The sequence below is a fragment of the Protopterus annectens genome, chromosome 2.part2 (genome assembly GCF_019279795.1).
Source record: "Protopterus annectens isolate FY-2018-M chromosome 2.part2, PAN1.0, whole genome shotgun sequence".
NCBI lineage: Eukaryota > Metazoa > Chordata > Ceratodontiformes > Protopteridae > Protopterus > Protopterus annectens.
The window spans coordinates 347,457,920-347,472,896 of NC_056730.1; the positions used below are offsets into that span (position 1 = coordinate 347,457,920).

Consider the following 14,977-nt stretch of genomic DNA (forward strand, 5'->3'; position numbering starts at 1 on the left):
GTAATGCCTATCATGTCATGGCTGTAGAAGGATGTCTCCATCATGGCTGCCATGGCTGTAGAAGGATGTCTCCATCATGGCTCCATTACCCTCATGTACATCAGCAGGTAAGTATAGGATTGTCTCCCATTCAAGTTTCTTTGAAAAGTCCTGAAGCACATAATTTATGTTTAAATGAAGATTAAGACATCTTGTTATAAAAACTGCCAGGCTTCAGAGTGGAATAGCAGACAGGCACATTCAGTTCTCTCAAGGTATATGACTTGGGCAAAGACCAAGTTTTAGAAGACATCTTGCTCAGCCTCTCAAGCATCTTTAATTAAAAACACAAGAATTTTGTTAAAGACTTTTTGTCACTCTTTCTAAGGTAATTAAATGTCACATATATGACATTTGCATATTAGTTTCGCTTATTCACTCTTTTCTATCATTCATGTTCACTTAGCCTCAGTCTCCGACCTTCTCTGCTTCTTTGCTCTTGTGGAAAAACAACATGGATGAATCCAAACTGAATGCTAAAAAACAGGTCCTCTTTCAGTTAGGTGTTAGTGCAGATCATTTCCTTGGAGACAGATTTTCTGTCACTTAAGATATAGCTTATCTAAAATCTCCTCCTCAAATCATTGCACTAGAACTATTTTCTAAAGTAAAAGTGTAATTTTTGTGGCTTGTAATCTCTGCAATATTGCTGAAATGTCTCCATGTAAAATAACTAAGTGTCTTTCTCCATCAGGAAATGCAACTCAGCAAGCACTCTGGTCAGTTAACAATCAAGGGCAACACCAAAGTTGGGTTATTGTGTCATTTTTCTTAGATACTTCTTGCTGGGACAGGTGTGCTGTTACTAGAAAAGTCCCTTTAATTTTTCTCCAGAGCTCACATATAGGTCATCCAGATGTTTAATTCCTCATAGTAAGGTTCATATCCAGCTGAATATAACAAATGTACTTGTTCTCAGTGTATACAATAAACACTTTAAGGCAATGTACTTAGTGTCCAATTCACCTTTATGCTGGTGCATATGCATGACTATGGGTCTCTGTTAGAATGTCAACTTGACAAAATTTTGACATTGTAGCATCAAGCCCAAATACTCAAGAGCAGAACACTGAATCTGAAGGTATCCCAAAGAAATAACATTGCGCAGTGCAAGTAGGTAGTTGTGTGAGACTGCAGTATAGCAGGAATTGGTATTCTGCCCATTTTTAGATGTAGGGTGATCTCAAACTTGGTATATATAATTAGCAGAAGGTATGGGACTGAAGCCCTGCCTCCACATTGGGGTACAGGGGGCTTGCAAAAACCTTTCCTTCCAAAATTACTTCATTGGCTTATCTTCAGGTTTGACATTCTCTTTCAAGTATTTGGGTTCAATGTTATGAATGTCAACATTTTGGCAAGTAGACATTCTAACATTGACCCATGTAATTATACCTGACTATGCCTAGATGAAAGCCAAGTTGTTATTTCTAAAAGAAGGATCATTCCTAAAAAAACATATTGGCAGGTGCAACCCACAGGAAGTTCTCTCGGAGTTCAACAGATGGTGGATACAGGAGTTTATGAGCATATGTCACCTTTGTTATGGGACAGAAGTCCACCCAAATCATTTTCCCCAGTGCAACCCACAGGAAGTTCTCTCGGAGTTCAACAGATGGTGGATACAGGAGTTTATGAGCATATGTCACCTTTGTTATGGGACAGAAGTCCACCCAAATCATTTTCCCCAGAGCAGGCATTCACATCAGAAATCTTACACAAGACAGCAAGTAACTTGATGTCTTCATGCCCTGTGACTGCCATTGTTTTGGGCAAACATACCTCTAAGGAGCAGCACCCTGTTATTGTTCTGAGGTTATTGGTTGGTAGTTCTTGCTACGGACTGTCTATAATTGCATTTTAAGTTTAGAGGTTTGTGTCTACTTTGTTATGTTTGGAATGTTTATGCATTTGCTTAGCACTGCATGCTGTTATTTTGATTAACATTTGCATTACTCTACTTTAATGACAGACAGTGCCTTGCAGCATATTTTCCCTTGAATTTTACACTCAGTGCTAGTCAAACGCACAGTTGTTTGTTAAATATTGTTTTGCAGCTGAAGGTTCTTCACTGGTTTCTTCTGAAAAATGAAGAGCTTAATCATCTCATTGGGAGCATTGTGTCAACAAAGAAATGTGCAAGTAAATAAATACCCTTCTTTAAACATCTCCACACCCATTCCCTCCTGAAAAATGTTTTCTGTCTGGGTCCTACCTGAGGCATTCACATGTTTATATGGCTTGAAAAAGCAAGTGATCATACTCCCACTAACCTGACTTTCCACTCGTACATAAGCCTCACCATACCTGACCCTATACAACTGTATAGCCTTACTCTAAAGGCTGACCCTAAAACTCACAGCCAGCTCCTAACCTGAGTTCTCCAGCCCTTATGCTAAATCTCTACACCTCAACCATAAAGCCTGTGATTGGTCTCTAAACTTAAATCTCTAAAACCCTTCCTTAAACCTAAATTCCGCAATCACTCTTTAAGCCTAAAATTTCGCTCACGCTCAATAAACCTAAACTCCTTCCACTCTAAACCTAAAATTTCTGTCATGCCCCCTTGCCACAGCTGCTTGCCTGAACTCATATTCAGCAGCCTATCTGAGCTACAAGACTCTCAGGTCCCTGGCAACATCCGTAATCCTTAGTGGCACATATATCACACTTCAGAGTAGTAGAGACATGGGTCTTGTCTGAATTCTGAAAGTGGGCATACAGGGAATCTGATGACTTTCTACTGTTAAGGTAGCACTGTTGACATGCAGTTAAAATGTTCACAACTCATTGGACAAGCTTCAATACTGGCCTTTCTATATGCACTCTGTCTCACTGTCATAAAAATGGAAATTGACTGGCTGCTCTAAACTATTCCTACATTTTATTTACCTTTGCCCTTGAGGGATGGATTGCAGATGAAAAGATTCTGTGAATACCATTTACCTCAGTAAAAAGTCATGAAAAATGGTGGCCTATAAAAACAGTCACTGTAGTACTTAATATACCTTTTTATGAAGCACATAGGTGAAAGTGGTTCATAGGTTCAGAGGTGTGCACTAGGCTAATGGCCTTGGAGCCTTTACAAGCCTAGACCATAGGATTACCCTGGCATCATGCCACCCGACCTTAGTTCCCAGTGCCTCTGTCAAGTAGAGCCACTGGAGTGATCCCCAGGGTGAATTTTCTATTTCCCATCCACTCAAGATTTCTCTTGAAGAGGGCCAGTGAGGTGCTCTGCTTGACATGTATGGGAAGTCTATTCCATAGCATGGGCAGTCCCTGAGTTATGAACCTGTCCCTCCAGCATGTTCTGTTGATTGTGGTAATGAGATTGAGGTCTCTGGAGTGTGTGGTGTGGAGGGATTGGGATTTCTTTAGATGCACAATTTCAAACAGAGCTGGGTCAGACATGGCTTCGTAAGTCAAGCAGAGATTGCCTCTAAGTAGGTGGATGAGACAGAGAATAATTGGAGTTTTTTGAGTCAGTCCATATAGGACAAGTGTTTAAGGCCTAGGATCCTCTTTCTGAGCTACTTTTGCAGCCTCTCCAGTTGCTGCAGGTGCCTAGTGAGGTGTATGCCAAATGGGTCATTGTACTCGATGACTAGCCTAATGAGGGAAGAGTAGAGGGAGACAATGGCCTGTTTCATCCTGGATGCAAAACCGTTAGTAATGAGATGTGCCACACAGAAGGACTTTCTGACCACAGTGGCAATGTGGTAGTCAAAAGACAGGTTGCTGTCGACCTGTGTTCCAAGATCTCTTATAACGCCTTGTGTGTTCAGTGGACTACCATCGATGTGGTAATTCAAACCGGGTTTTTCCCAAAGGGGATGACTATACATTTTTTGGCATTGAGCTTAAGGCCATGGTTCTGACACCAGTCGTTGGTCTCAGTGAGGCCTTTCTGTAGGATGTCAACATCACTTGGGGATTTAATAATAGCTCCCAACTTGCAATTGTCTGCGGATTTTGTCAGCCAGAGTCCCTCCATGTTGGCCTGGACTTCAGAGAAGTAGATACCAAACAGGAGAGGACCCAGAACCGAACACTGTGGGACTCTACTCATGACTGGTTGGCAGTCTGACTTGGAGTTAGCTACTTTCATACTGTGGGTTCTATCTGTGAGCTAGTTTGCAACCCACCTAGTGATATAGGGGTTGATGCCTAGCTTAGTAAGTTTTTCTATGATTCCTGAGTGGGAAATGGTATCAAAGGCCTTGGCCAGATCAAGGTAGACTGTATGAACCATCTTGCCTTCATCCACAGCTCTGGTGACTGACTCAAAGAAGTTGACCAGGTTGAGCAGGCATGAGCTACCCTTCACAAAACCAAACTGTGTGGGATCCAGAGTTTGGAGATTCCCTATATCCTTGTTTATTAGGTCCATGATGATGCATTCCATAGCTTTGCATATCAGACTCATCAGGCTAATGGGGGGATAGTTCCCAGGGTCTGTAGTTGCTTCTCCTTTGTGGATAGGGATGACTGTTGTAGTGCACCAATCGGCAGGGACGAAGCCTGAGATGAGGCTGTGATTGAACAAGACAAACAGTTCAACCTACACCTCTGCATTAACAGTAGATAAAATGGTGGTATGAATCTTATGCAAAAGGAAATATGAAAATCTGACTTTTCAAGAAAAGCTTCACAATGACTGGTGGTCATATCTGTCCAGGACTTTGAGAAAAAGTAAATTAACCTATTTTTTGTGATTTCATTAAGCAGTTGGTATAAAGAGGAGGGGCAGGTATAATTTTTAAGGTCTTTACCTCACATATACAAATTATTTGGTTTGATTCTGACCTCTGATATTTGGCTAGGCTTATAATAGTCTTGCAGACTAATAGCCTAGTACTTACACATAAACCTGTATGCCTTATGTAAGTTAAAATGTGATCAGAAAATATTTGCACTAGTTTGGCTGTTTGTATGGAAGTGTGTACTAATTTTTGTTCTTCTTTTAGATGTGTTGTTTCCTTGAAGCACTGAATATGAGCTGCTTACTAACAGTCTCTATGAAAAAAAAAATTAGTTGGTTGGCATTTTCTTTCTGTGAATTGGGAAGGCAGGTTTATGCCTAACCTTAATTAAAACTAACTTGATAAACATTTTTCTTTTTCCTTAATTTTATGAGATTAGATCAAGAATTACACTGCCTACAAGGAAAGGTCATATTTGACATTTTTAACTAATGATGTTAATGTATCTAATGTCAAGAAGTTAAGCTACGTTACCTAATAATAATGTTTATATACCTCTCATCACAACACATAATAGTGGTTTTCAGATATAAAATGCTATCTTTGCCACAGTTTATTTTAAGGAAGATTTATCAGCAGGTTTGCATTATAACAAGTTTTACTACAATTATCTCTATATTAGAACTAGTATTTAGATAATAGTATGGGAGATTTTTGAAGTAAATGTATATGTATATGAATATAATCCACAAACATGACAAGCATACTAAGAAAACATAAAAATATCAAAATGCCACTACAAAAATGTCCACATCTTCTTTTATTGTAAAAAAAAAAAAATAACTGTTTTCATTCTTGAACTTAACAGAACTTCCTGAGGAATATGTATATGCATATGTATTTATATATTTTACAATAAAACAGTGTAGATATTTTCAGAGCTGCATTTTATTTTTATGTATGCGAATATATATATATATATATATATATATATATATATATATATATATATATATATAAAGTATGTATAATTCTCATAGGTTAGTACTAGTGTAACTGCTCTTGTGGGTTATTTTACGTCTAGTCAGTTACCCCAAGTAAGAATCAAACCCCACACCTTGTGTATGTAAGTTAAACAACTTAACCATTATGCCAACCTCCCACCCTCAAATGCTATCCATATTCATTCATCCACAACCCATTTTTTCCATTGTTGCACATAGCTTTGGGGTGTCATTTCAACAATGACAGTCATCTAGATATTCACACCACCAGGTGGCAAGCCATGCCTGCCACTATCTTTCAAAGTTTGCAGTTGTGGTACGTTTTACAATATCTTAGGTTTATGTATGATTGTAATTGACAGAAGTGAATTATCTTTATTTTTATAATCTAATATCAATCAATATAACTTCTGAAATTAACTTTATGAGTGAAAGATAGATGCATTGTTTTGGGTATGCTAATGAAAATTAAATGGGTTTAATTAATACTGTGATAGAATAGTAGACTACATGGGAGTATTACTGAGAACCAAAGTAACTACTGATTCCTCAGTAATGCTGGAAAGATGTGCAAGTGTTTTTTTTATGTTGACTGATTTATGGATATGAAAGTCTTTTGTTCAATTGTTAACCAGATAAATCCACCACGGACAGATGTCTCTTTTCAGGGACAATCTGGGTTAAGTGGCATTCTCAGAGTCACACAGTAAGCATATGGAGGCTGAGGGTATAAACCCTGGATTCCAGGAGGAAGCATGGTAGCAGCTTGCAGCCTTTCTCCTGTGCCCTACACTGATACATAATTGTATGGCAGCTTAAGCTAGTCATATAATATTAGCTTTTAAGTCAAATTCTTGTTGGTTATTCTGGTGGGTGGACCTGGCTATTTGTTGGACAGAAGCAGTGGCATGATGTGTACTGACAGACTGGACAATTCTGGATGACTGAAATTTGAATGTCATTGATTACATAAGAGATGCTGAACCATGTTCTAGAAGATAAGACTGAGGAGCAGGCAGGGACCTGACATTTTTAGCATATACCATTTGCTTGTAGAAGTATAAGTGAGATATTACAAGACAAGAAATAATATTTCCACTTCAAACAAAAATGAATAATGTGAGTAAAAGGGACAGATTCTGATAAACGTTGAAGTATGAAAAGGGGAGTGGATGGACATGGTTGTGTTTTCATCATTATATTGTCTTAGGGCACCAAGTCAGCCATCTTTACTTGGACACTGACGGTTTAAAAAGCAGTTAGCTGGAGATACCAAAACTATAGCAATTAGTCAAGATCACAAGTGATTATTAACAGGAATATTTCTTCAGAAGATCATGTGACAGAAATTCAATTAGATTAAATTGTGGTTGGATAAAGAGAATATGGTCAGGATTACTAAGCCGGTATGAACTTGATAAAGGATTCTTCGAGGGTAAGATATCTATTGTATCTCTTATGTACATGCTATGACATGAAAACTAAACAATGTAAATACAAGAAGTACAGTATTAAATTCTGATTTTAAGATCAACAATATAAGAGAGGATGCACTGTATATTAGAATTTCATACACAAAGTCTAAGGATTAATTCTGTGGTGGTGACAGATTCTAACAATAACAAATGAACAACTGATGTTATTTATAAAGCTCATAGTCTGATTTAGAAATGTGTAATTGCTATGGAGTGTAGCATGCTGTTCAGAATATATGTTAAATAAAGATTGGGTGAAAATCAATAAAGACAGCTTTAAGAAAATGAAAGACTGCACATGCACAAGAGCCACTGGAGTATATATTTTTGCAAATTATAGAAAGATGCACCTATTATTAAAGCAAAAATGTTCATAATGCACAATAAAATAACACATGCAATGGATATGTGCCCTCCAGCAACCTAACATTATTTGTTTATTTATTTATAGACATTTTGTTTACTGGTGAAATCTGACTAGGTAATAAATACCCATTTTCAGCAGAGACCCAGGGAGAAACGCTCCAAAGTGTTAAATACCATCATATAAAACAGAAGTATAGATGTAATTAAAAAGCATATACATACAATCTGACAAAGGAATACACAGGATACAACAAAGCATGGAAAGACACCAGTGATGTAATAAAAAAAAGACTAACATTACAATTAAATATGGCAAACAGTGTATACAAAGTATTAGAAGCATATAGTCTACTAGGCTAGGAAATATCTCCCGGCTCTCATTCTTAGCTGTGGCTTCATATATGTGGAGTCTGCATGTCTTCCTTGTCGCTGTGTAGGTTTTATTCAGCTGCTCTCATTTTTTTCAACACCTCACTGACATGCCATAGGTAAACTGATGATCTTTCAATTTGCTTAGAAAGTATGTTTTCTTTGTATGTGCATGTGTGTGTGTGTGTGTGTGCATGTGTGCATGTGCACGAGTGTGTGCGTGCGTGTGTGCATGTGTGCGTGTATGTGCACGAGTGTGTGTGTGTGTGTCTGTCTGTAAAAATAATATTGAAGGGCACATACATAAATCTCATGTTACTGAAAAAATAAGGCATAAAATGCATCCAAGAACATCACTCCTGGCTGTATCAGTGGCTTAGCAGGATCTTCAGCCATGGGCCCCATCTAGTCTAAAACTGACCCTGCTCAGAGGTGGGTACAGAGATTGCTATAGTGTGTGTGAGGTCTGAGGATATAGTAGTCATTATTTCTTTAATTTTTGTCTCAGTCAAATTTCAGAGCTGTGCACATACGGTCACCATAGATTGTATATTGTCCTGGTAAAGTGCGATCATTATTTATTTAACTTTACTCAAAATCCCACCCCATAGGTACACAAGGAATGTCACTAGAGTTTGTCTAAGGCCAGTGTATTGTGTAGAAACAGTAAGTTGGAATGAAGTACTTGAGCTGCTATTTTTTCACATCTTCACAATTGAAATCATATATATATATATATATATATATATATATATATATATATATATATATATCTTCTGGGATAGAGGAAAGGAGGTGTGCTACATATCTACAGCTGACAGCAAGAGGTTGAAGTACGTTGCTGTGATTTACTTTTTCTTTCACTTTCATCCTAATATAACTTCAGAATATACAAAATGTCTGTACTTTGGGGATAGGGTTGAGGCTACATGCTGCATGTATGTATGACAGCAGCAAGTTGAAATGTATGACTATCTTCATTTTTCTTTTCACTGCAGTTTAACATCATAGAGGTACACTGAAAAATCACTAACTTTTTAAAGGGATTGGGAAGAAGGCAGTTGTCCCAGATATGATTAGTGTGCCCTCACAAGTCTCACAAGTATTTTATTCTCAGTTCATGCATAACTACTACGCAGATATGTGATGTCTATTGTGCCATACGCCTTGAACATTAAGCCTTGGACAAACTGTTTCCTCTTTGAAAGAAAAAAATAATTAGTTTCTTTCCTAAGTCATTATTTTTCTTTAGATTATGAAAGGACTAAAGCTTGTGGAAAAAGATATATAAAGTATACCTCCGAGTGTTTAGAATTCCAGACTTCTGGGGACTTAGTGGTCCCCAGACACCCATCATATTTAAATTATCACTGTCACAGTTAAGTGTGTGAGAAAACAAAAGTACCCTGGATATTATGAGGAGGAAATGAAGAAAGGAAAACAGAGGATCACAGGTATATGCAAAGGTGACAGTACGCACTGGGGTGGGAATGGTCATGGGACACTTTGCCTAGGGAGCCATGTAACCTGAGTTTGTCCATGCAGTCACCGTATATGGCATTTAAAAACCAATGCTTTTTGGGGTGGTTTGCTAAAAGGGCTGTGGCTACTCTGAGGCAAGGGATGTATTTTTTATTATTTGTGGAGGTTGGCTTATTTCTCAAGAAATGGAAGAAAGCAAAAGTGGCAATCCTAACACATGTGCATGTGTTTGTCTGTGTATGTGTGTGCGCGTGCGTGCGTATGCGTGTACTGGCTTAGTATTGCAATGCATCTTTTTAATCACCACACATGCTTAGCTTTTGATCATATGTATTAACTCTGAAGCTGAACAGGTCTAAGTTGAATGATGAAATGCAAGCTGACTAAGATTATACTTCAGATGAAAACCAACCAGACTGCAATAGAACCCAAAACATTTCCCTATGCAGACAGCTGCAGCTTCCGCAGTCACCATCTTCATATGATCAACACTAATGATCCTTCACCTCAGAAAGAAAGAGAAAACAGCCTTTAAGGTTTCACTGTCAGGTGTGTTTTTTGACTGGAGTGCAATTTTTAAGGATTAAACTTGGCCAACTAACTAATTGGAAATCATAAAGTAAAAAGAAACACTGTGCATCTACTTCCCTTCCCTCACTTCTTACCCTGAGGTTTTCCTGGACAAAATAATGTTGCCTCTCTTTATCTTATTTATAGAACACATTGAAGGTTAACTAGGGTGATACAAGAACTCAACTGTCTTCATGTCACTACCCCTTACACATTCTGTGTTACAAATGTTCATTAGAAGAAATGCAGGAGATGTCTTAGCTGTTTACATGAAAAAAGTTTCAGAAAACAGTGACGAACCTTTGCAAAATGCCTTCAACTAGGGAAGTTTAATTCACATTTACTGCACAAAAGATCTGTAGCTGAAGGGGTATTTTCTCTAAATGAAAGTTGTCAGAGTGGTGCCAATTTACAAGGTTGATATTGAACTATTAAGGAGCCTATCCCAATTTCCTAACTACCTCAGAGCATTGTCTGCTTAACTGACTTGCTCAAATTCACACTGTAAGCAAATGGAGGCTGAGGGACTCAAACCCTGGACTACAGGAAGAAGCTCATTACAACTCATAACCTTAATCCTCTGTGATAAACTGATCTTCATGTCAGGCAAAATCAAAAAAGGATTTTAAGGGAATGGCTGATGAATGTTTTAAAAGACAACACTCTATAACACAGCAAACAGCATTGCTCTCATGGCCAGGAGGTGTAATCAAAGGAACCTGTTACAGATTTACAACTGTGTGACAGGAGAAATGGTCATTGTACAGGCTGACTTCACCAAGGCATTCAACTTCATTACACAGTAGGTTGTGAGAAAGACTGAAAAAATTACGGTTAGGGGGGAAAATACAAATAGGTGGGATGCTGACAGGAGGGAAGGCATCAGATGGTGGCATTCTGAGGAGTTATATCAAGGGAAATGATCAGCAAATGACTAGCAAAATGCCACATGGAACAGTCACAGGGACTGTATTTCTAAATATATGTGTATCAAATGTATAATATCTTCAGTTTATGTTATGAGACCGTATTACTTTCCAGAAAGGGTGGTAAATAAATGACATGAACCCTCTGGGTACCACAAAAATCACTACTGACCCCCTTTACACAAGACACAAATATAGAGGATACAGCAGGGATGGGGGCTAGCTGAAGGGAGCACATTAGGAAGTGTAGAGATTGCACTGAAAGATGAAAGATAATGACAATTCCTGAAAATTATAAGGTACTACATCTAAAGAGGAGCGACCTGAAAGCAAAGTGTTGGCTAGTAGAGGATAAACTCACTGTAAATGGAGAGATTGTAGAAACTCCATTTTTAGTCTATGGAAGAAAGCGAGAAAGAGAGGAGTATGATCTGAGAATACAAAATACATACATATACAAAATACATACATAGGTGTAGTAAAGCAACATGGCTGACATACATACATAGGTGTAGTAAAGCAACATGGCTGACATACATACATAGGTGTAGTAAAGCAACATGGCTGACATACATACATAGGTGTAGTAAAGCAACATGGCTGACATACATACATAGGTGTAGTAAAGCAACATGGCTGACATACATACATAGGTGTAGTAAAGCAACATGGCTGACATACATACATAGGTGTAGTAAAGCAACATGGCTGACATACATACATAGGTGTAGTAAAGCAACATGGCTGACATACATACATAGGTGTAGTAAAGCAACATGGCTGGAGACAACATGGGGCAAAGGGGAAACGAATACCAGAAAGGTGTAACTTCAGTCTTGATGTGAAAAAATATTAATTCCAAGAGAAGGAGGTAGATAAATGGCATGAATCTTTTGGGTGAATAGCACAGTGAAAAACAAATTAGAGTCAAAGAGCAGAGGATATGTGGGGAATAGAGTGAAGCAAAGAGGAAAGTGTATTTACAGGGAGATTTCTGCAACAAATGGGCAGATGATGTTGGCCATCGGTATTTATTTGATGGCTATTTATATGCATGCATGTATGACAGAATGTGCTGAACCAAATGGCATAACACTCTAACAGCCACAGCACAATGAGACTAATATAAGCCATATGTACTGCAACAAATGAGAAACCCACTCCAATCTGTTATCAATTTACCTATTTTTCACCTAATCTAGGTTCAGTTTTTCCTTTCACCATATGTCTTACAGCACTCCAACTAAGTCTGCATGACCTCTGATGTAACCAAGGATTTCTTATGCCTTCATCAATGACAGCAAAGGTACATCAGCAGTAAGCACTGCCACATCTCTGCATGTGCTGCATTGTATATAAGAAAAGGTTGACACACAAAAAAAGAGAGTTCTGCAGTGACCACCATCACAGTGAACATAATTGGTACAATCTTACACTGTCCTTCATTATAGTGCATAGCTATGAACAAAGTGATAAATTGAAGTAGGCATGGTCTCTAACCTCTGAAAAAGACGAGAGCACTGTAACTGATTTGTGACATGAAAACCAACAAAAATTCTTCTTCGACCTTAACTTACTTCTGAGGATTATACTTTAAATCTGTATTACTCAGACACATTTTCATTGCAAAAGACATTGTGAGTTTTACATCTGATGAGCTGATTTAGGTTTGAAAGGGATCACGTGTATCTATTCTCCATCAAAGAATCATCAGTGCATGCACAGGTATAGTGCAGACTACATTTGTGTACCTACATTACTGTGTAAACCAGGGACACCATGTAAAGGAATAATAATTTCCATGAATGTTTAAAGAGGTTTTAACACAAGGATAAGAGCAGCAAGAACATACATAGCAGAAGTCAACAATCCAAGACAAATTCTGAAGGTATAATTTCTGCCTCCCTGCCCCAGCTATTACCCTTCTCATGTCCCACTTTCCATCCACCTCCACCTTATTGCTTTCATTCTAATTTCTGGTGTTGAAACACATTTTCAGCGTTAAAAATCAGTTAGTAAAAATATCTTACTTTTATTTAATTTCACTGTAAATGCACTTCAAAATCCTCAGAATTAGATTTTGTAAATAATTTATTTCATGCAAACTCTTTATGAAATTGTCAAATAAAATAAATGGGTGTAGAACATTTTATTGAAGGGAGATTCATGGTATCATCTTTTCAAAAGAAGGTTAATTTCAAAATAAAATCTAGCACAGTACTTTATGTGGTCAGATATCACACACTCCTCATGCAGGTGGATGTGGCCCCTGACTTGCAAAATTAGATTTGAGTTTGCCATCTAATAAGGGCCAATTTCTCTACTATTAAGGTTTCAGAGAACTATGGTGCTTTGCTGAATATGCCACCACAAAGCAGTTCATGATAGTGTAATATAGGAATCTAATGCTACATTGTACAAGACTGAACAGGTAAAAAAGTTAAGCATTTTCCTTTTCTTCCTGACAAGAATGGTGTTGTCAAATATTTATTCATTAATGCAGCAAATGAAGAAACTCATCGCAATGAAACCTGCCCTGCAACTACCTAAAGTATTAAATGGTTGTGCTGTGGTTGGTCAATTGGAATCTGTTTTATTCTGGAGAGATAAGAAAAACAGATTTCTTCTTTAATACTCAAAGCGTCAAAAGACGTTTTACTTGTTTATTAATAGCCACAAGGTTCTCACTATTAAAACAAAATCAGCAAGATTATAGACTCACTGCCCCACCTTATACAGTTTCATATATTACACTGCTTATGTGGGCAGCACACTACAACCCCTTAAGCCAATGGAGCATGTACCTCACTAGATATCAATGAAGTGCCAACAGAAGCCAAATACACAACTGCCTTTCAAACGGAAATGTAAAAAAGACAAATTACTTGTCATACTCAGCCTCATACAAAACAAAAATTCAAATTATAGTGTATACAGTTTGTATACAAGGTTTCACTTCTGCCTTGGCACTGAAAAAAGTGAGTAAGCAAAATGCATCAGCTGTATCTTTTACTGCATTGCTAATGCTAGCCCATGTACTTCAGCTTTCAAAAAATATCCCGTAAGAAAGTCTATGAGCCATGAAAGAATACAGGCAAGTTCAGCCTGACGACGGCTGCAGATGTACCGTGCAGAACCTGACAGTGCAGCACTGAGCGCTAAGACGTTTGTACCACTTTATCCCACACGGAACATGTGCCATGGAAATGGGCGTGACAAGCAAAGATTCTCGTGTGCAGCCACGCCCACAAGTAGGAAACTTTCTGATCGCCAAGTGTGACTGTGTTAAAATTATGGTACCTGTGTTATGGTGGGGATCGCCAATCCGCTGAAAATAAACTACCGCGACCACAATATATTCTTCAACAATGTAAAACACCCTATGGAGGCAGTAATGCAGTTTATAAATCGACCCTGGCAGCTGAAAAAGGCTTCACAGATAGCAGGGGACGGCTAAAGAATATAGTACCCGAAGGCAAGCCCCTGGGTGAGACTGACTAGTCAATGACTTCTTAACTGGTTGTTAACATCCAATAAAGCTGTATGCCAACAAATAAATACACGATCGCACATAATTCATTGCAGTAAGAGGCTGTGCCCAGTCCCACATTAACTAGTATGAAACTGCCTACTTACTTCAGCTCCAGCATCTCCCGGCAATCCAGGTGCTCCAGGGGGGCCAAGTTCACCATCCGGGCCCTGAGGTGATAGAAACAATTATGTTGTAAAATTGTTATTCTTAATAATCCAGACAGACATCCATTCTTTTTATTACTTAGTTAGTTATCTGTTTTCTTACCGGTGGTCCTACATCGCCAGTATCACCTCTCTCCCCCTAAAAGTGAGAAAATGCCAACTGTTAATAATTTACAGGAGAGAAGACAACTGAGGACAACCACTTCACCTTTCCTAATTTTGCTTTATAAAGGTAATCTGCTCTTATGACAAAACCAAAGCTACTGAAAAAATGTTAATAAATGGAAATTGATCGTTAAGAAGTGTCCTAATACACATAATTGTATTATAAGAAAATGATAGTT

The 14,977-nt window shown here is 38.1% G+C and overlaps 1 protein-coding gene across 1 annotated transcript in view; it reads right to left on the reverse strand.

Annotated features, from left to right (window-relative positions):
• The window catches only part of COL9A1 (collagen type IX alpha 1 chain), a 655,564-nt gene that overhangs the window by 334,386 nt on the left and 306,201 nt on the right, over positions 1-14,977 (reverse strand). The window contains exons 9-10 of the mRNA XM_044063896.1: positions 14,737-14,772; positions 14,574-14,636 (exon numbers count right to left, since the gene is read on the reverse strand). Of these exons, the coding sequence (XP_043919831.1) occupies positions 14,574-14,636; positions 14,737-14,772 (99 nt within the window). The remainder of the gene's footprint in view (positions 1-14,573; positions 14,637-14,736; positions 14,773-14,977) is intronic.